Consider the following 22326-nt stretch of genomic DNA (forward strand, 5'->3'; position numbering starts at 1 on the left):
TAGAGACTTCTAAATTTTTACTGGAGAATCTCTAAAACAATTCCTGAACATCAGATAGAACACAAGACTTCAACATTCCATGGGAAAACCACTGAACTCCCAGTTGTCAGGCAAAAATTTTGCAACAGTATTTTTCCCATCAGTTTCTACCAAGAGGAATAATCCATCCTGCAGCCTGAACACCACTGCCAGGGAATAAACTCAGAGTCACTCTGCTACACCCACCACAGGACATACCCATTAACAAATAAAGGTTACTACTGCCAGAAGGGCAGGACTTCAGGATAAGACACAAATTCCAGCTCTACTCCTGCAGCCTTTCAGGTGGCCATAAAGCACAGCACAGCAAGCACTGGGCAGCACCTAAAAGCCCCGTGCTCCCTCCACCCGCGGCTGCTCCGCTCGCAGCAATTTGGGTTCTTTGATTCTGCTGCACACTTGACCTGGCTAAACCTTCCTCCAGCTGAGCGAGCTGCATGTTGTGGCAGCGCTGGGTTGGGAGGCATTGTGAAATAAAGTGGGAGGCCTCATGTGCTCATTTGTGTGTCAGTACCCAGAATGCTGCTTCTGGCTTCCAGCTACTTCATAGAAGTGCTGCTGGGACTTGAACCGTGGGAACACGGCAGCGCTGGCTGTGTGGGTGTGCTCACACGCGTGCAAGGACAGCTCTGCCTCTCCTGGCCCTGCTCACAGCCAGTCCTGCTCAGGGTGCACATGTCTGGCACACAGGTGGGGAATCTCAAAGTGCCATCAAACGCTGCTCGCTTCAGTATTGGAGAAAAAGGGTTCGAAATAGACACAGCTGAACCCACCCTCCTCTTCTGGAAATAGCAACCAACAAAGCCTTCAGGGCTGCGTCTGAACTAATTCTGTGTGAGTGGAGCATCCTGATGTGAGGCAAGCAGGGAGCTGTCTGTCACACTGGAGTGACTGGAGAGCAGTGCCACAGCCACAGCGAGGCCACCTCAGTCCCACAGGAGAGCAGGGACCAGGAGCTGAGCCCAAGAAAAGGCTTTGGCACTCATGCTGGATTTCTAGGACCCTGTTTTGCAACCCCATCGGGTTATTCACATTTTTCATTTCTAGAAATACCCCAGAATTTCTCTTGGTTGGGCTCCACAGCAGTAATGGTGGATGAGATGAGACAGGTAGGGAAACAGGACACCCAAGTAAAAGCTGTGCTGGTGGAGAGAGAAAGCAAAGCACAACAAACCCTGCATGAGAAGGTGGAACACAAAGTCAGTAAAATGGAGAAGTTATACTGCTCAAGAAAAGGAAAAGCTTTGGGAAGTGGCATCAAGACCCTATGGGAGGTCAGCTACTCATCCAAGCATGAACAAGAGGATATAAAAACCAAAATTTTACAATAGTGTAAGGAATGTGACTGAGGCCTTTTTGGCCCCTGCTCTAGTGGGGGGCCCCAGCTGTCACAACTCCCTCCAGCTTTTGGTCAGGACCCTTTGCTGACTTCAACACAAAGGGCTCTTCTGCAAGTGGCAAGACCAGGCAACAGGAGTGTAGTTCAACCAACAGGGCTGACAGAGAGAGGAGATCTCTGCATCTGCACATCCATCTCCTGCAGAAGGATGGATATGCACTACAGACACTTGATGTAGAGAGAAATATGCACTGGCAATGAAATATCTAGGAAAAGCTACGCCTTGTAGCAAAGCTTGAAAACCACGCCAAGGGAAAAAAATGAAAAGGGAAAAAAAAAAAAAAAAGAGGGAGGAAAAAAAGGCAGTTCTGCCACTACAGTGAATCTGCACCAGGGGCTTGTGCCAACCCAGCTCCTCCATTTAAGTCAGACCCTTAAAAGGCAGAGCTGTGCTGGCAGAAATCTCCAGACCTCATCACAGAAACCTCATGGAGACACATGAAAAGGTCAGAACACTCACTGCTGCCTAAACAGCCATAAAATTGGTCATATGCACCCCATGCTACCAACATACTACCAGAGCCCCAGGGGAAACACACCACACAAAGCAATGTGTGTACACACACAGAGAAATAAATAAATGGAGAAACTGAAAAAAAAGGTCACTCCTGAAAGCAGAAAACCCAATATCTGACACAGCAGCTTATGGCACACCAGGCACAGAACACCTCTGTATGAAACAGAACAAAGCAAAGCTGAGATCTACATCAAAAAGGAAGCCCACCACAGACACATGTGCTTCACCCTTTCATCCCCAGACAGGCAGGGCCCCACAGACACACAAAACCCACACAGGATCTAACACACACGGAATGGGACCATCCTGTCATTTCCTCACTAAGCATCTAAACTTTACTCCAATGTTACTTGCCCCTGGCCACAGCCTACCAATCTTAGAGCCTGATTAAATCTCTCCGTAATTATCCACACGCACTGCTACAACACAAATGACCTTAGCATATGATATCCGTTGGCTAAGCCCAATGGAAAAAGACTTCAGGAAAAGGAAGGATAAGAGTACAAAACTCTGCCAGCACCGTCAGGGTCTCCTCAGGACTGCACTGCTTTAATACAAGAGTCCTGAAGGCCCTGGAACTTAATATGAGGTAAAACGTTCTGGTTTTCCTACCCCATTGTCTGAGCACACACCACTCTATTTTCTTCCCCACCTCACTCCTTGCCACCTTCCAAATGAATTTATGCAGGAGACTTTAGCATTTCATGATGGATTTCTGGCAAAATTTCCCAGAAAATAGATGGCCACCATTTCCTTGCACAGTTTTTGGTGTTCACTATTAGGTATCTTCAATTCACTCTGCACTCTGGGCAGATTTTGGGGGGTGAGGGAAGAGTGTTTCTCATGTTCTGAACTAGGACCTATGAAAGGGTCCCCAAAAAAACTGAGGCACAGCCAAGGTTTAGTGACCTTTTCTTGTTCTTCTTCTGCAGCCTCGCCTGAGGTGTTGGATAAGGGAGCAGTTGAAGAGAACACTGAAAAAGCCTTGCAAGAAAAGGAAAGGAATTCTCTACTAACATTCATTTTAGACTCGAAATGACCAAGCCAGGGGAACAGGACCTTTCTCCAACAAGAATGTGGAGATTTCTTCATTTTACTTCCCAAACGAAGCGTGCCCTAGAAAATTCCTTTCCTAGCATAAAAATGTCTCCAGTTTGAGAGCCATATTCTCCTCTCACATCCATGTAGATCTATCCCACCATTCCATCTCGGCACATGACTGACGGAGAATAGACAAGCCATTAAAAACACATCCACCTCCAACCACGGGGATAATGTGCCTCATTACAGCCCAGCTTTGTCACAGCGTCCTGACACTCCGGGGAGGAAGAGGAGGGGTGAGGACAAGGACTGAGCCGGGGGCCAGGACAGAAACTGGAAGAGTCAGGCTCTGCTCCTTAATCCAGAAGTGTGCAGCCCGGTCAGATGGGCTCACTAGGCCTCCTACACTGGTTCTGGAATTACTGTACTGTTTGCACAGCATATTTTTAAAAAAAAATCTGGGGTTTGCTTGGGTATTTTTGTTGCACTTTTTTTATAAATAAAAGCTCTACCTTAGTCAGAGTGTGTGTCTGCCCCTTTAAACAGGTATTTGGTAAGTTAATTCAAAATTTTCACAGTGGGCTTTAAACATCTTCTCTTTTCCAGGCTTGTGTATTGCCCTTCCACTCCAGACACAAAACCCCAAAGTTTGGAAATCTCTGTCAGTGAGGCAGAGCCCGAATAACAAACCTGCAGGGGAGGACTGGGAGGCAGGAGTTTGTTTTGCCCTCGCACCGGGGGGAAGGAGCAGGAAGCAGAATTGCTCATCCCCAGCCCGTGGCACCGTGGCAGGAGCCAGACAGACATCGCGGTGTCTGTGAGTCCCCAAGGCCTTGCGGCACTGCTGCCCATGGAGCAGGACCGGTGCCAGATGCCAAGGCAGCCTCCCACCCACACACCAGGGATTCTGGGATCTAAAGGCAGCTCAGACTGAAAGAAAAACAAGCGGCACCTAAAAAAAAAAAATGTGCTTGAGCTGTCTGGCTCAGCACAGCACGGCACGGAATACCTTCAGGAGCTGCTGCAGCTGCCCTAGACAGAGTCATTTGCTGGATGTGTACATAATCCAATATACAAAAGCTTGTCTGCTGGGGAAATTTAGGCTCCGCAGGGATACTTTAAAAGCAAGAACTTCTCCATTCACGTTCTGAACACTTCATCTATAAACCAGTAACCTGCACTACAGGCACAATTTATTTTTTTTTAACAGGCACATTTCATTTCCATACAAGCATCGAGAGCACTCAGCCCGCACGTCCATCCCTGGCGACACTCCATCGACCAGAAAAGTGCATGGACTTGTGTCTGCAGCCACCAGTACCTGCTCCCTTTCTCTGCCTTCTTCCTTGCCTTGACCCCTGAGTGAAGAAGCCCTCAAAGACCCGAAATCACGCACTGCCGGATGAAATCTGGGGCAGTGTGATGGGCTTCAAAGATCAAGGTCCACACATAGTAAAATGTACAAATACACATACGTAATTTAAACCAACTCCAACCACCGTGGTCAGAACACAACCAGAGAAATAAAGGTGCCATCTCGAGCACTGCTCCTCCACAGTGACACACACGCGGGGAGAATGGAGAACACGATTAAAATTGCAAAATGACTCCAAGGAAAAGCAGCTGGTAACAATTTGGGTATATCGATGAATGTTACCGAAATTCCCCCCGCCCCCTTTAAAATTACAGGCACCACTTACCCGGGGGGCTTTCCTCTTGTATTTGTTGTTATAGTCAAATTTTTCTTTCATTTCATCTAAGAGCTGGCCCAGTCTAGCTTTCTCCTCTTTCCCAGTATAATCCTGGCTGAGGAGGATATAGGATCTCCAGTTTGCAGAGTCAAAGCCCCAGTGGCAAGTCCTGTTTTCCAGCGATTTGTGAGAGTGGACCACAAATTTGTGAGGTGGGTACATGAGCCTGCAGTCCAAGCACTGGATGCAGGCTGCGCTGGGGTTACTGTAAAGCTCTGGCACCAGGAGTCCCTTACACTTCCCAAAGCACTCATGATACACCTTGAAGCTCTTCTCCGTGAGCTCCAGCTCAATTGTGCTAGAGAATTCCTTCTTGCAGTGGGGAGGATAGGTGCCACCATAAAGCAAGGCGTTACAAAGCCTCTCAGCATCAGTTTTCGTGATGAGCCCGCAGGAAGGAGCGGAGAAGGGCAGGATGCCCATGACTTTGAGGATTTCCAGCTGGTCAGCAGTGCATCTGGAGCAGTAAATATGTAGCTCATCACACACCGAATTAATCTGCTGCAGGGAGAAGTCCCTGAGCACCGAGTTCAGGATCTGGGGCAAGCAAAGCCGCTTCTCTCCGCCCACCACGAAGCAGGAGATGGTTTCCCCTTCCAGGATGGTCTCGCACCTCTCCGTGGATCTGTCCGAGGGCATGAAGAAGGGACCAGGCATGACCGGAGGAGGCTGGATCGGGGGCAGATGCAGTACAGGTTCCGCTGGGTCTTTGCCATTGTCTTTCTTGTACATCTCCTGTGCCCATCGTGCTGAGAAAGCAGCAGGGCCACCCAGGGAGCTCATAGAGCTCAGATGAAACTGTTCCAAGGTCTTCTGCAGTCCTGGATGAGGCTGGAAGCTGCTTCTACTTACAGTCTCCATTTTTTAGTTTCTATTCCCAAAACAAACAGCAAAAATCCCCAATTATCTTCCACCCTGGTGCAAATCCACTTAAGGGATTTTTTTAAGGAAAAAATATTAACAAAATAAAACAACCCACCCTTGTGTTTTTCCTCCTTCTCACTCAGCAATCCACTAACGGAGAGGAAATAAATCCTTTTGTATGCGTGTCTCTCTCTTCTTTCTTTTCTCTTGCTTCGCGTTACAATTTCAAACCCTCCAAGTCTCCAAGCTGCCCCGATGGAGCACAGAATCACGGCAAAAAGAGGTCTTCATCCGAGCACTCACCCCCTCAGCCAACCCCCAGGCAAACCAATCCCTCCTCCCACACCTCCAACACACACTCACTCACTCACACACACACACACACACACACACATACACACACACACACACACACACACACACACCACCCACGGAAACACAAAAAGTCTGTGCCACGCTCCGAGCACCCGGGGCTCAAATATGTTCTGGCGGCTGCTGCTTCTCTGCAGTGATCCCCCTTCTGTCCATATCCACCGAGGGAAGGCGCGGGGGAGGAAAGTAAAAAGCAGGAGGAGGCAGCACGCTCGCTCTGTGGAAGGAACAACGCAGGAGAAAAGGCCCAGATCTCCGGCACTGCCAAAGCGGCGCGGGGGCTCCGCACGGGCGACGAGCGGCTCCGCTGCCCCTCGTGGTCCCTCTGCTCGGCCTGGGAGGGCTCCTCGGCTCTGGGTTCGCCTTCCTTCCCTTATTTCTGCCGGTGCTCTCGTTGTGCCGTGGGGAGCCGCGGTGAGAGCGCGCACATCCTCCCAGCTCCTCTTTCCAGCAGTGACTGAGAGTGCCTGAGAGCTGAGCTAATGCAGGCGGGCTCAGCCTCCCGCCCTCCGCCTCCCCCCCTCTGTTTGTTGGTGTCTGCCTCAGTCATTGAATCCCGGCCAAGAATGTGACCAACTCCCCGGGCCGGGCTCTTCCAGGAACAGCGCCCGCCTCCCCCTTCGCGCTGCGCCCAGACCGGCCGGGATGTGCCGGGATCAGCCGAGCTGAGCCGAGCCGGTCCAACCGAGCCCGGCCGCGCCGAGCACAACCGAGCTGATCCAAGCTCAGCCGCGCCGCGCCGAACCGAGCTGGGATGTGCCGAGTCCAGCCGAGCCGAACCGTGCCGAGCCGAACCGAACTGAACCGAGCCGAGCTGTGCTGACTGGTGCCGAGCCGTGCCCGGCCAAGCCGAACCGTGCCGAGCTCAGCCGAACCGAGCCCAGCCGCTGCACGGGCGGGCGCGCGGCGCGGCCCCGGCGGCAGCGCCGGCGAGGGAGGGAGGGAGGGAGCGGGGGGAGGATAAACTGCTGGGTTCACGGACCGCCGCGCCGCCAAGGAGGGGCGGTAGGGCGAGGGCTTTTTCCCTCTCGCCGCTGGATTTCTGGCAGCGGTGAAATAGAACAGGCGCGGGGAGCGGCGCTGGTCGCGCTCGCACGGGCACGGAGCTTGTGTGAGCACTCACGGCGCCCTGCCCGGCGTCAACTGCGGGCACACGCCCCGCGCCGACAGGCGTGAGAGCGCAACTGATGGGCGACAACAGCGCGGGACGAGAGCGCATCCTCGGGGCGCCACGGGACACCGGAGCCCCCAACCCACCGAGCGCTACAGGCGAGCGACACACGTGTGCTCCCTTGCTCCGACACACATGTGCACATGTGTTCCCCACTCCCGCACACGTCACACGCTCCTTCCACCCACGGGCGACGCTCAACGCGTGGAAGGAGCGAGAGGCGCAACCGCAGCGCTGGTGGGCAGGGGCAGGGGCAGGGGCTGGGGCTGGGGCTGTCCGAGCCCTCGCTGGAGCAGGAAGGCAGAGGCAGCACTAAGGCCACGCTGCTGGCACACAGGCGGGGCGGCTCCTGGGCTCCCACCCGCGGGGCCGGGGCTGTCCGGTGTGTCCGGGGCTGTCCGGAGTGTCCGGGGCTGTCCGGAGTGTCCGGGACTGTCCGGAGTGTCCGAGGCACCGAGCGCCCCCTGCACGGCGGGGACGGGCGCCCTCTACCGACCGATGAGATCACCGCGACCGCCCCGCACAACCGGGGCCGGGGCACGGGCACCACTGACCATGGCCGGGCACCACTGACCATGGCACGGACACCACTGACCACTGACCAGGGCACGGACACCACTGACCATGGCCGGGCACCACTGACCATGGCATGGACATCACTGACCAGGGCCGGACATCACTGACCACAGCAGGGACACCCACTGGTCATGGCACAGACCCCTACTCCCCAGAGCATGGATATTCACTGCCGGTACCCATGGCACAAACACCCAGGACATGGACACCAAGTGACCATAGCACGGACACCCACTGCCCACGGCACCGACATCCAATGCCCAGGGCATGGGCACCCACTGCCCAGGACACAAACACCCTCCCAGGGCACAGACACCCACTGCCCAGCAGCACTGCCAACTCCATTATGGATTTATTATTCAGGTCAGGAGTGAGATGCTCTTACTTTCTATTAATATCAAATTTCAAAACAAAAAAACTGTGTCTTCTCCCATTTTCCATGGACTGCACACCCAGAATTCTAACAGACATTTCAATCACCACTTAGCATCACCATTAAGGAACAAGCTGAAAAGGTTTCCACTGTTATCTCAGAGCTCTGTCAACTGTGTGCCAAAAAGGGCTGGGGAGCACTTTCACACCAGCACAATTGTTAATAGTGTTTGTAATGCAACAAGGACTTTAAGCCCTGCTCATCCATAGAGTGTGACTGAGGGACACAGACACTGAATTTTGGACAGTCTCCTCTGGAAGAGTTCATGGCAGTGGAACAGCAGAAAAAACACATTGGGACAAAAGAGGAGGAGCAAACAGACAAATATCCAAGCAGTGCTTAAAGGAGCAATTGGAAAACAAACCCGCTGTAATTTACTCAGACTCATTGTAATGGGGCAGGACACACACCAAGCTCTTGTGTTTTACTTGTGCTTTTATATTTTGAAATCCCATTCAGAATAAAGGGGAAAGGTGTAAGAGTTGTATAAGAGCTTTGACCTTGCTCCTAAGTCAGCATTTCCCCAGAGGGGAACCCTCTCACATACCCAGGTTGGACATGAACCCTCAAAGTGCTAAATGCCTTCAGAAGAGGCAGGAACCAAACACACTGGTCCAGGTCAGCAGCTGTGTCTTCATCTGCTCAGAGAAGAGCCTTGGAGGTTCTCCACCAAATTGCTTTAATAGGAAGCCACTGGTGGCAAGAAGGACCCTTGAAGTTTCTGTCTGTACAATCCATCACAGGAGGATCTGGTGATCCATGAGTGGGATTTTTAGATATTACCACAATACCAAGGTCTAAAGATGGGATTAAACAATCTAGGCCATACAGTCCTTGTTGATTCCTGATGCTAAGAGAAAGCAGGGCTAGGAATATTCCTCGCTGGGTAACAGGATCGTCCAAAAGGTTTTAGTTAAGAATAATTTTTAAATTACATTCTTCAGAAGGTGCATATGGTACCTTTTGTTAATATGAGGGCCATCCATCCCCTGCACCATTTCCAAACTGAAGGGTGTGCTTTGGTAGAATGAAAACCCCTCCCAGCAATCAGCCTCCTCCTAGAGAAGCTCTGACTGTGGCTGTGACAAGGGAGAAGCAGCAGACACACAGTGAATTCCCCCAGGGCTGTGGCACTTGACCAGACTGTCATCAGAGACACTCGGATACAATGGGGACCAGCAGCAGGATCACTCCCTACATGGATTTTGTGCAGTTTCAGGCCTTTTTATAATCCACTAAAATATAAATGGCTAGATAAACTCAAACATCACATATGGAGTTCCTGATTCTTTTAAAGAACCAAACTAATGCCTGCAGGAACTTTGGATAGCAATGGAAAAGTTTCTCAACTCTGGAAGCTGGGTTGTTTTCTTTCACTCTCTCTCCTTCATCCCCTAGAAAGAAAGGACAGCAAGCAGTAGCTGCAGTTCATTTTCAGAGAGGTGCCATTTTCTCTTCCAAATGACTTTTTAATGCAAGTAAATCACTGGATCGTGCAACAGATTATTTCTGGGGGAATTTGTAAATGGAATTCCTGAAGCAGAGGGGACTACCAAAGAGACAGGAAGGATGGTCTTGTGGTTAAGACAGAAAACTCAGGACATCTGGGGTCTATTCCAGATCTCCCACAGATTTCCTGTTGCCTTGGGCAAGTTGCTCAGTCTCTCTGTGCCTCAGTTTCTGTATCTGCAATACTCAGACAGTGAGCAATTGGAGTGGCAGCTTCCAAACCGAAAGCCATGACGGGACAGAAACCAAGCTCCAACTCCTGCAGGAACAACACAGCAAAACTTCCACATCTGTACATCCCACAGCCTCTGCAGAACCAACCAGCAGCAGGGCAGGAGGAGAGGGAGCCACGGGAGCCGTCATGTGGCATTAAGGTGCCAGTGGCTTCTCAAGTCTCTGCCTCTCCATGAGGGACTCTGAGTGCTGCATCTTAAAATCAGATTCATCTGTCCCCCCAGTCAGTCTTGCTCCAGTTCCAAAGCCCTGGAGCTGGAGAAAGGAGAGGGGAAAAATATCTCTGAGGAAGGGCCCTAACACCACAGTGTTTTTCTCACTCTCTCCCTCTTCTCCTCCCCCTCTCCATTGGCTTCAAGGCCAACAGCTCCTGGAACACAAACACTCTTGTAAACTTCTGAACCACACAGCCCTATGGTGGGTGGGTGTTTGCTCCCTGCCTGCCAGTTCCAATCCACCCACAGATTCCAAAGGCCCAGAACAAAAAGCAGACTCCATTTTCCATATTTAACAGGCACTTCTCCTCCCTCCCCATCGCCTTCACTCGGTGCCTCTCCCCAGCAGCGGGTCCCACCTTCCGCACGTCGCCCGGGCTGGGGGATGTTTGTGCTGTGTTTGTACACACACGGGAGACGTGTGCTCCCCCCAGCCCCCTCTGCTTCTCGCTGCCTGCCTGCTGGGGAGAGCTGGGGATTAGCAAGGGCTGTGCTGCAGATTGCAGCTATTTGACAAAACGTTTGGGAAGGGCCTATTGTGAAGATTGTGAAGAGGGAAGGGGGGAGCGTGGGTGCGAATGCGACACGTCAAAATTCCTGCTGCAGCTCACATGAGACAGCACAGCCCTTGGAGCAGCCAACTTCCACTTGCTCCATGCTTGTACTGTACATATTCATTGCTAATTGTGACACAAGTAAAACGATTTCTGCATGGCCAGGATATTTCCTTCCCTCTTTTCCTTTAGAGATTATCATTTATCAAACTCATGATTTTAACTGATCAATTACAGTGAAACTGGGGAACGCCAAACTATCCAGAACCTGAGGAATAAGGTTTCAAACTCTCTGTTGGAAAGGATTATCTGAGAGCCAGGTGGTCTTTTTCATTCAAATCTTTCAATTTTTCATCAACACACATATCCACTTACAGAAAATTATTTCACAAATGTGATCTAATTATCTTTTCGGCCAAAATTAATTTTGAAACATTTATTTTAAAGACACCACTTCTTTTTGTACATATTTCTCTGAGATATGCACTGAAATAATTGAATTTAAGCCATCTAAAAAGTCACCAAAAAAAGTTTCAATCAGTCAGAGTTAAGATGAACAAACAAAAATTTTTGCTGTCTGAGGTCAGCAATAGATTCATAACAACTAAAATAGTTTTTTTTTTTTTTTAATTAATGGAAAAGTCAATTATTTACAGCACACCTTTCAGGACAAAGTGAGGTGGCTGGGGCTTTTCAGCAATGGCAGCAAGGCTGTGTTTTAGGGCTTTGGTCCAGCTCACTGATTTCATTTTACCAGATTCACAGCAGCTTCTCCCAGAGAACCCCATGGATTCAGAACTCATCATTATTTCCTTAACCCTTTTCCTTTTGTTCAGCTCAGCTCCATGGCCTGCCTCCTGTATCTTTTCTATCTTTCCCAAGTACAGAACCTCTTGGTCATGGCCTACTGGCCATATATCCATGATGAATACATGTAATGAACACATGACCTGCTTAAAACATGACTTGCTCTCACCTAAAATTCATATTTAATTTGCAGGAAATCATCAGGCATCCTAGGAAGTATGGGAGGTGAGGGGTTGTTAACAGCACATGAAAGAGTTCTCCATTTTTTGGAATTCTTTCATCCCAAGTTGCCTGGTATGTTGCTCAGGGCTGCCCCTCCCTCCCTCACACACTCTGCACCTACATGTCCCAGTGGAGGCTGCCAAACACCTCATTTTAAAAAACCCAAAAAACATGCTTGCTACCTCCAATAGAAAAATGAACTCACTGGGAAAAATCAGAGTCGGAGAAGGGAATAAAGCTGGAACTCCTGGGATTCCCAAAGGAGCTCACAGAATAGTCCTGCAGGGAGTCAGCCTGCACAGACTTTTTGCCATTTACATGACCAGCAAATCTTTCATTTCTCAGCACAGCCAGCAATGAGCAAACAAGGCAGAGCCCCACATCCAGCTGAGGCAGCGACAGGAGCACCAAGCCAGAGCCCTGTCCCTGTCAACAGTGCCCTGAGCTGCTGCTGTCCCCCTCAGCAGCTCCTCCCAGAGCCACCATCACCATTCCAGCGAAGAAAAATCAACCATTTGTGACAAAGTTAAGCCTGGATTTAAGCAAGTCTCTCTCACAGCTTATCCCAAGCAATCCATATTAAAGGAAGTGTGCCAGCCTTGCCCTAGAGGAGCTCCTGGTCAGCAAAGCTGAGCTGCAGCACACAGGGTGGGTGACCTGGCCTCCCTGCTATGAGGAGAGGCTCTGGGAATGCTGACTGCAGCCAGGGAATTCACCTCTCTCTTCCATAATCTCTCCCATCTTTGAGATCATTTCTCATCATCATGGTATCTGTATTTTGCAAATAATATTGATAAGCTCAATGAACCTTTGCTACAAAGACTCTGTCACATCTCCTGATCTGCTTGCTGGGTTTTTATCACCACAGCTTCTGATCCTGGTGTCTCTCCTCATGTCCTCTGGTACATCCTTTACAGCAGCTCAACATCCAAAATCATGGCAGGGAATGACTCTGCCTGCAATTTATCACCTCTTCCCTCTTGTTGTAAAGTGATCCCCTGTCTGCTGGTCTGACAGGTGAGCCTGCAATTTATTGTAGAGGCCTGTGCCTCCTATAAATAACACACAGAGCACCAGGCACTCTGTGGAGATCAGTGCTTGCATCATCACTTCACTCATTCAGAACGTGCTGTCCTAAAAATCCCACATTTCTACTCCTTTCTCACAAATTCTTATGCCTTGATCTCATATTTATTTCATTTATGGGCTTTCTGAATGAACCTGTGATTAAAGCACATGCACACCTCATTAGCATAATGAGATTTTTCCTACAAGCATGTAATGAAAATGAAACAAATTCATTCTGTCATTTTACAGATGTGGAACTGCAGAACAGAGAAGATACACAACTGACTTAAGGCCACCCTGCAGATCTTTATCACAATCCAAATCTTTTACCCAGTTAGAATCAACTGCTTTTAGCTTCATGACTGGGTTTTTTCCTGACAAAACTCCATGATATTCCTAGAATTACTCCCAGATCAAAACTATGCAATAACAGAATCCAGCACTGAAAGACAAAGAGGACTGGGGTTGTTTGAATTCTCTTTTTTTGTCCTGTTCCATACTTCATTGGACAAGACAGGCTGTATTTTGAATCAGCCACTGCAGTCAGGTAGAAGCAGGTAGTGAGAGTCCCCCAGCAGATCTGTATTTACTGAAGTGTCTGATTTAACACTGCCCTGTTCTCTTTTCCAGGAAAAAGGCACTGAACGTTTTCATTTCTAGACAGCATCAACTGTCAGACCAGCTTTTATGTAAAGCATTTTCATTTCAAGCCTCTTCAATTTTTAATTAGCTGTGTCAGAAGAGAGGAGCACAAGAGCTGGTGGCAGGAGGCATTGGGGCAGCAGGACATTTCCACAGCCTGCCCTCCTGCAGCTGCACAGAGCACAGGGGATGTTCCAGCAGGACCTGCTCACATGAGCTTCCACCAGGCTTTCAGAGAGTTCCACTCCTGCCCCCAGCAGTTCTGCACTTTCAGGGTTCCCTCTGGCTACAGGAATGGTATTTATGTAGATTAAACCCACTTCACTTACGTGGCCCTCTGACAAAGAATGGTGCATAGAAAAAATAATTAGGGTTTCAGATTATTTTAAGTAAGAGATGACCTCATGCCTAGTAAACTTCTAAACTATTCCTGGGTACAGCATTTATATTAAAATAATGAACAGAGACTGTGAGAGGAAGGACTGCAGGAAAGGCTGGCCATGCTTAGATTCCCTTTTTCATCTCCACCCTTCAAAGATTTTGATGAGATTTCTTTCCTGCACGTGGCAGGCTGACAGTGGGACTCTCTCCTCTCCCCCTCCCATCCATCCTGGAGCTGTGATCCTGTCTGTCCCTGCCTGCTGCAGCATCACCACTAGGGCCAGCATCCACCAGGGATGTGCCAGCTGGCACCTTTCCCTCCCCTCTGCTTCCCTTCCCTGGGCAGGAGAAACCATTCCTGGCCTTCTGGGGCCAGCCCTGGACCCACACTGTTCCTCCTAATGAATGCAACCTGTTCTAACCAATGTGAAGCTTATTTGTGAGTGTGGAGCTGCACTCAATTGCCTGACATTTCACATTTCTCACCATAAATCTGGGTAACACTTTATTTTAATTACTGGGACATTTTCTAACTTTTATTGTTTCTGGCAAACACAGGCAAAATGAGCTCATTCATTATATAAGGTATGTGAGCTATTTCTTCAGGGGAAATTGTGTTCTATATTACTCTTGCTATGCAACAAGATGCCATTCACCTCCTTTGGACATGTCATTAGGTGTCACACAGACTGAGAAGGATTAACTCATCTTTTCCTGAATGACAGAGACCTTGAAGGTTGATATATCCATCCATCCATCCATCCATCCATCCATCCATCCATCCATCCATCATCCATCCATCCATCCATCCATCCATCCATCCATCCATCCATCCATCATCTATCCATCCATCCATCCATCCATCCATCCATCCATCCATCCATCCATCATTGTGCATTTCTAACACACCCATTAATTGTCAGCAGCTTTGTCTCATCTCCACTCCAAAGCTGATGAAGGCACCACCTCAGTGTGATACAGAGGAAAGTCCAAAATGCAAATTTCAGAACCTGGTTTGATTTTTCTGAGGTAATTTTGCTCTACAGGTGTTACAAAGGAGACAAGGAACAAACTGGGGAGGGCTGCACTGCTCAGGGAGATGCTGTGTGTGAGGAATGGGCACCAGAGCCTGCACTCAGGGCCCTGGGGAGACACAAAGGATTTTACAAATGCCCTGAAGCCTTAGTGTAAAAATCCCTTTTTATCTCCAACCCCTCTCAGCAAAGTTCTGTAACTTCACTAAATGAACAGCACTGGAGACCAGAGAGTTTGGACTCCTGCAGCTCTCCAAGGTCACATCAGAAACCTGCAGAAAAGAACACTCAGCATCTCTGGGCCTGATTTGTCCCACAGCAATCGGTGCCAAATTTCAAATGGAGTCCAAACAAAGATTAGGTTTAGACTCTCTATCTCCATAATGATAATTTGGGGCCAAGACTCAGAAGGTGCTGAGCACTCTGCAGGCAACAGAACATCCCCCCTGTAAACCCAGCCCATAACTTTTCAATTACTGAATTCAGGCTGGAGAACCATAAATCAGGCCCCTCCTTCTGACAATTGTTTGAGCTCTAGAACTGGACTCCTGCTCTTGGCCTGTGGCAATGGCTCTCCCCTTGTCTGTGCATTACATCCCTCCTCAGACTGTACCTTCCTTGTTCCTACTGAGCCTGAGATGATGGAATTGGCCATTTGCCCAGGTGAAGGGGGAAAAAAAAGGTAGTTACTGTAATGGAAGGGCTTTCTGCCTCCTCTGACTGCAGAGTGAAAATCCCAGGCAGATAGCACAGAGCCTGTTTAATGACTCACACTCCGCTTTTGCACCAGGGAAAAATTTCAGGCCTGCACTCAGTTAAAAAATGGAAATTTTTATAAAACTTCCATTGTGGTATGTTACCATCTGTTCAGAAATTAACAAAAACAAAATCAAAGTAAGCAAATGGGTTGATTTTCTTTCTTTCTTTTTCTTGTAGTAAGAGCTTTCTGTTCTGTAGATAAGAGTGAATCTCCAAGGGGAGCTGTGAGCACATGGAGTTCAGCACAGGAAAATAGAGACTGCAGTGTAATTGTCTGCTGGCTGTGTGCAAATCCACGTCCTGCAAAGCCAACTGTGCTCCCAGTGAGGGCCATTTCCTCCTGCAGCCCTCAGGAGCGTTCCTGCCACTCAGGGAGGGACACAATTCCTGTGGCTGCAAGCATTTGCATGTGCTCAGCCCCAAAACCTCCTCGGATCTGAACTGCATCCAAGGGCTTCTGATGAGATGACTTTTCTGACAAAGTGTTCCCTCTCCTGGGAACCAGGCCACTGAGGATTTGGAAGAGATGTGTATAATAACACAAAATTTCAAGTTTTTGTTGGAGGAAAAAAATAAAGAAATTGCAGACAGCAAATTTTGCTTCACCCTTTCTAAGGCTTCATAAGAATACATAACTTTTTCCACCTGGTTTTGAGCAAGAACGTTTTTTGTTGTTTTTTTTTTCTTTTCAGAGTTGAATTCTTGGAACTCATTCCATTTTCATTTGGCTATTTTTACCCGCCCTGCTCCTTCCTGTATCCATGGAGTTTCATCAAAACATTGAATTCCAGCCTCTAATGACATAACCTTCCCCTTTCCTTCCTGTTCTCATGTCACCTCTCATTTTCTCACCAGCTCCAAAGCCTTCTCTGATTTTCAGACTTTTTCTACTTTAGACTTCTTATTTTCTTTATGTACTTTGCATCAGCACTGTCTTCTACAGAGTGGAATATTAAAAAGTCACAAACTTCTGAATAAACAAGCAAACAAAGCAGCCCTGCAGCTGCCTCAGCTGAGGAGAACACCTTCTCTTCTTCCTTACTCTAAGGAAAAATCTGATTTCAAACAGTTTTGTCTTGCATGGGTATCAAACTGGAATGATTTGACTCCAGTCACTCTCTCAGTGTCTGATCTGCTGGGCTGGGGATAAATCAGCTGCAGGACAGCTCAAGTGAAATGAGGAGAATGATTGCCATGTGAAGCTGAGACAAAGGGACTGTGACACCCAGCCAACAACTCCAGTGCCTGTATTTACCCATTAATGTGAGATAAAAGTGCCATTCAATGTATGGCTCCAGTTACTTAATGGATTAGCACTGCAAAATACCTGGCATAGTCTGGCTCTTTGCACATGGATCCCACACTTGTGTATTCCTGCACCACACAGAGCTCCAGTGCTGTGTGAGCTTGGAGGGAAAATGTAGGAACAGCAATCTGGCATGAACATTCCTTGTCTTAGGAAAAAAATCGAACTGTGAATGGAATTCATTTGCTGATTTGCAGGAACAATGAAGTCAAGCAACAAAACTTAGCAAACCATATTAAAAAGCATCTTCACAAGTATTTTTGCAGGCAACAGAGGTGTTTATGAACCAAAAAAAGAGGTGTAGAAGTTACAATTGCTCCAGGGCAAATTTTAACTGGTTTCCCCTCCTTATTAGATTTCTCATTCATAAAAAATTGTTGGCTGACTTAGCAGTCACTGCACCACGTGGGATTTTAGGTGTTCCTAACCATCTGCATGCATTTTTTCCATTTGTCTAACTAATTTTCCATCTTCAGTTTATTTGTCTTAATTTTATCTCCCTGTCTATATAATGAGAGTTATCTGGAACACCAAGACAAGCCTTGGTCCCAGCAGAGGGATGGACAGTCTATTTGCTGTCAGAAGCAAAGAACATAAGCTCTAAGCTATTCCAAACTCCACTGCCATTCTCTGCTGGCAATAAAGAAAGTTCTTCATGCTTTAAATTATGTTTGATCCTGACAGTTTTCCTGATCTGGAGCTGGAAGTTCAGAGTCCTTCCAAAGGGTGTCACTGAAGTTCCCAGCCAGGTTTGCTCTCAGAAAATGACATTCTCAAATGCAGAGGAACAGCCCCAAGGGAATCAGTTTGAGCTCCACACTGACAATCTGCCAGGAATTGAAAGTCTCTGTATAAAACTGAAATGTGTCAGGTGCCCAGAATTTCCATCAAATGCAGTGGCTGAGCCATTCAGTGGGATTCAAGGATTAGAACATTAACTTGTGCAGAGTTACACCTATCCATAACTTCCCTATGGGAATGCCCTGCTGGAAGATTACAAGACTAAGTCAGCAATTTCTCAGTCCCACAGACTTATCTCCTGGTGCCCAGCTAAAGTCTTTTATCACCAGAAAACAGCTGGAAAGCTTTATACAAAAAGTTATGATCCTGCAAGATTCAGAATATTATTTGCACGATAAGCTGAGAAATGAGGTTTGAAGTCTTTCCTGTGTTTAAGCCTAAAAAGAAAAGCTTAGTAAGATTCAGAAATGCCAAGTTGAGTCTCCTCAGACACAGAAAATTAGGACTGTTTGGATCCATGCAGATTACTTTGGGCTAGTCTACAGAAGCTCCATGGGGAACACATCCAGGTTAAAGAAGACATGCAAATAAGAGGTGTGGGACACAGACTTGTGCTGCCTTTCATGTTTGCTCATACCTAGAAAAGCTCCATGACTAATGATACCACTAATGTTTCTTTTAGCTGTTCAGTCTTACCCACACTGCAGTTGTGCATGTTTACAATTCACCTGCAGTTTATCCCTATTGAATCTTTTCCATGCCCTCCTTCCCTGCTTACTCTACACAGATCATTGACGTTTCCATCAGTTACAATTGCAAAGTCACATGGAATGATGGATTTGTGTAAGTCCAGAGCTGAATCCCTGGTGCTTCCCCAGCTTGGAAAGGCCATTTCTAGCAAGTCAAACCAGCACAATTTCCTTTAGCAGAGCTGTACATGGGCTGTACCAAGAGCAGTGTGCTACAAGAGCAAACAATGGAGAGGGTCGTGTTTAGTGCCAGGATGAGACCATTTTGTCATGACCTGCTGTGTTACCTACCTAAACCAAGTTTTTGTGCCATGTTTTCATTCCTCCTGATCACAAGGAGCTATTGCCTTAAATTGCCTCTGTGAACAGAGCCTCTTCTCCCTCAGCAGGAAAAACAATGAGGTCCTTAAAAGGGCTGCTTAGAAAAACTCAGCAAGTTCACAGAGATGCTTTGTCATTTCTGCCCATTGCCCAATGATCTTCCTTATATAATTGATTAATAAAGTCCATGAAATTTCTCTGGAGATAGGCCAGGCCACAGATCCTGTTCTCATTTTATTTTAGTTCTAGGAAAAGCAAGCAAGAAAAGATTGCTTCTAAAAAGCTTCAGCTACTGTTGCTGACACTTGGTTCCCACAGACATCTGTCAATAATGGGGTGGCCAGGAGGTTGTTCCTGTGTCCAGGTCTGTCCTGGTGTCCAGGAGGTTGTTCCTGTGTCCAGGAGATCTGTTCCTTGGCCCAGGTCTGTTCCTGGTGTCCAGGAGTTGTCCCTGGTGTCCAGGAGTTGTTCCTGGTGTCCAGGAGTTGTTCCTGGTGTCCAGGAGGTTGTTCCTGGTGTCCAAGAGGTTGTTCCTGGTGTCCAGGAGTTGTCCCTGGTGTCCAGGAGTTGTTCCTGGTGTCCAGGAGTTGTTCCTGGTGTCCAGGAGGTTGTTCCTGGTGTCCAAGAGGTTGTTCCTGGTGTCCAGGAGGTTGTCCCTGGTGTCCAGGAGGTTGTTCTGGTGCCCAGGGGTGGGCCATGAGCTGAGCTCTGTGCACTGGTCTCAGCCACCTGAGGGAATGCCCATCCAGATTTATTTTTAATGAATTTTGCTGCCACACCACAAACAAATAGGAGTATGCATTGTTTGTGCAATTTCAAAATCTTACTTGAAAGTATTTCATGTGCACCTCAAGCACTTCCTTCCACCTCCATGTTTCCCTTCCTTTCCAGGGCTTTGCACTGGAATTCTGGCTTCCAGAAGCCTCAGAAGTGCCCCTGAATCTGTCTAAACAAAGAACACGTGCAGTTCATGCAAACCAGAGCATTGCCATCTGTTGGATCTCCCCAGAGCTGACATTTGGTAATGACCATCACCTCCTAAGGGCAGACTGCACCTCCAAGTGAAAACTGTGCCAAGCATATTGGGATTTTCATTTGCAAGATTTAACTTGGAAAGATCTGGTGACAATTCCTGAGTGGAAGTCAACAGCCAGTTGGAATGACTGTTAGCATGCCAGGAGGAGGGGGCAGGAGGGAAATAAACCTAAATTAGCTGTGGTTTGTGAGCAAGGGAGGTCAGCTCTGAAAAGAAGAACATGGTCCCAGTGGGATAAACAGTGCAGCAGATAAATCAGTAACTGGGCCACTCATGAAATACAGGTCCTGCAAATATTTCACAGCCATGGAAGGGGGGCTAAGGAGAAAACAATTGCCTGGTTGGGCACCACATACTCAGAGGGGATGTACAGTCCCTGCAAGGGGGACACTGCCAAACTGGACACAGAACAGCCAAGCACACACAGGATCCTCAGGATTTGTGTCATCAGTGCTTGGGCACCAAGAACTCAAACCTCAGCAGAGGCTCTGTGGCTGATGCTCTGTAGCAAGCCAAAGGTCACCTCCTTCATCTTCCAAAGTTCAGGTTTGTACTCACTAAACCCATGCTAATTGTCTTCACCAACATTTGAATTTTTAAGATGGTGTTTCTCAGACACTGGATTTGGATAGCAAGTTATACTCTTTGAAAAGCAGAAAGATTTGCCTCAGATGATTTCAACTTAGTGCTCCCACGTATCACTCCCTAGAAATGTGAAGTGCAGAAAGAAATCCAGCAGGTCAACATGATCAGTAAGATTCTGAAAATTTTCTTCAAAAACAGAACCTTGAAAACATCATACACTCAAGCACATAAAGGAATCATTTTTATGTACTTTTCATCACACTAAAAGATTCAAAGACTCTCTCCTTCTTGATTTTCTTCACGAAAAATGAGTCACAGAACAGATAAAAACTAGCACATTTTCATAATGAAGAGCTGCTCTGACCTCTAGTTTATATTAATTGATGCAGGGAAAGAAGGGGGAAATTTCCAAAAAAACATAAGAAAGTAGTAACTGTTCAGTGTAAGTAAGGAATCAGTTGAGCATTTAAAAAAACCTACAAGTGTTTAGGGCATGGCCTTCAATATTCCACCTGCTGTGAATGGATCATACAATCAACACAAAGTACCCATTTTCCCCTATATTCCAGATCCTGAGCACAGGTCTGTGCTGCCACCCCAAAAGGTCTGAGCTGTTCTGGGGAGTGTTTCATGCCACATGGCCCCAGTACATCGAGTGACCCACCTCTAGATCAGCATGGCTGAGCACAAAATGCCCTGTGGGGATGGGCTGTGGCTCACACCACCAAAACCACCCTGCCCAAGGTCACAGGTGTGTCCATCCTCCCAAAGCTGCAGAGCCCAGGAACTCTCCCTGAGCTGGAGGGAAGCAGCACTCCCACCCCAGGCTGTAGCTCTTGCAGGAGTTTGCAGTTTGGAAGCCACTCTGCTTAGTGGCCATTTCCTGTTGACTGGAGCACTCAGAGGAGGGGAAACATCTGTAGGTGTTGCTGTAACTTAAAGGTTTTCCTTGCACAGCCTGGAAGGACAGAACTGCTTCCCATGTGCCTTAACTCAGAGGAAACCTCTGGTGCCAACCTGCTCAGCTCTCAGTGGAGGACAAGGTCTGAGCTGCCACACACATCCTACAACATTCCACAAAATCGTTAAAGAAGGACTGGAAACAGGAAAAGCAGCAATTCACTGAAAGTACAGGGAAGTGGGTTCTAAGAAGAAAAGGCAAGCTGGGCTATTTGCACTGACAGGGCTGAGGTTATTCAGCACCTCAGCAAAGAACTATCACGTGTAACCTCCACCCCAGGACTGCAACAAGTCCTCCACAGGGCTTCAGAGAACTCAGAAAAGTTACACTGCACTGACAAACTGAGACAAGAGAAGGGAATGAAGCAATTCTCTCAAAAAGCAGAGCAGGTCTGGAGAGAAGCACAGATTTCCTGTGCTTTTAACCAGTCAAGAGGGCTCTGCCTCATCAAGCCCACGCAGGTGATGGAAACTCATCAGAACCAAGGATCATTATGCAAGAGAGAGGATACAGGGCTGCTCTGACACCTTCACCCAGCAACTCACCCAAGCCACAACTCAGAACAGGAAGTTTCAGTCAGACTTTCAATTCCCACACCAGGCTAAATCAATCTAAATCAAATACATTTAAAAGAAAAAGCCTTGAATGGAAAAAACCAGTCTTTTTATGCCACCCACTACCAGAAAGATTATTGTTCTTGCCTCAAAACTATTTCTGATTTGAAAGCTGCTTGAATTTAGAAATCCAGGGATTGGATTATTTTTTCTGTGTTTGAATTTCTACACAGGAAAACTGAGTAATTTGTACAGTTAGCAAAGCCAAAATAACAAAAAAAAAAAAAAAAAAAAAGGAAAAGAAAAAGAAAATAAAAGAGGTGGAGAGGAGGATGGTCACTGCTGGATTAGAATGAATTTATGCTGATAGAATGACACTGTCAAAAATCCCTCAGGAATAAGCATCTTTTAAAGTCTTTAATCAGGCCTTATTTTTCTTTTTTTCCTTTTTTTTCTTTTTTCATTCCATTCTCAAAAGCTTACTC

The 22326-nt window shown here is 47.6% G+C and overlaps 2 protein-coding genes across 3 annotated transcripts in view; one reads left to right on the forward strand and one right to left on the reverse strand.

The window, feature by feature from the left end:
- SKI (SKI proto-oncogene) overlaps nt 1-6881 on the reverse strand; it is a 103329-nt gene extending 96448 nt beyond the window's left edge. Inside the window, exons 1-2 of one of the 2 annotated variants that reach the window (XM_077190112.1) lie at nt 5727-6881; nt 4697-5618 (exon numbers count right to left, since the gene is read on the reverse strand). In XM_077190112.1, the coding sequence (XP_077046227.1) occupies nt 4697-5608 (912 nt within the window). In that variant the 5' untranslated portion in view covers nt 5609-5618; nt 5727-6881. Of the gene's footprint in view, nt 1-4696 lie in introns of both variants that reach the window. The other variant, XM_054647977.2, reaches the window with a different exon arrangement.
- Nucleotides 6882-7297: 416 nt separating this feature from the next.
- The window catches only part of FAAP20 (FA core complex associated protein 20), a 32757-nt gene continuing 17728 nt past the window's right edge, over nt 7298-22326 (forward strand). The window contains exon 1 of the mRNA XM_077190097.1: nt 7298-7801. Within this exon, the coding sequence (XP_077046212.1) occupies nt 7298-7801 (504 nt within the window). The remainder of the gene's footprint in view (nt 7802-22326) is intronic.

This window comes from Agelaius phoeniceus, chromosome 24 (genome assembly GCF_051311805.1).
Source record: "Agelaius phoeniceus isolate bAgePho1 chromosome 24, bAgePho1.hap1, whole genome shotgun sequence".
Taxonomy (NCBI): Eukaryota; Metazoa; Chordata; class Aves; order Passeriformes; family Icteridae; genus Agelaius; species Agelaius phoeniceus.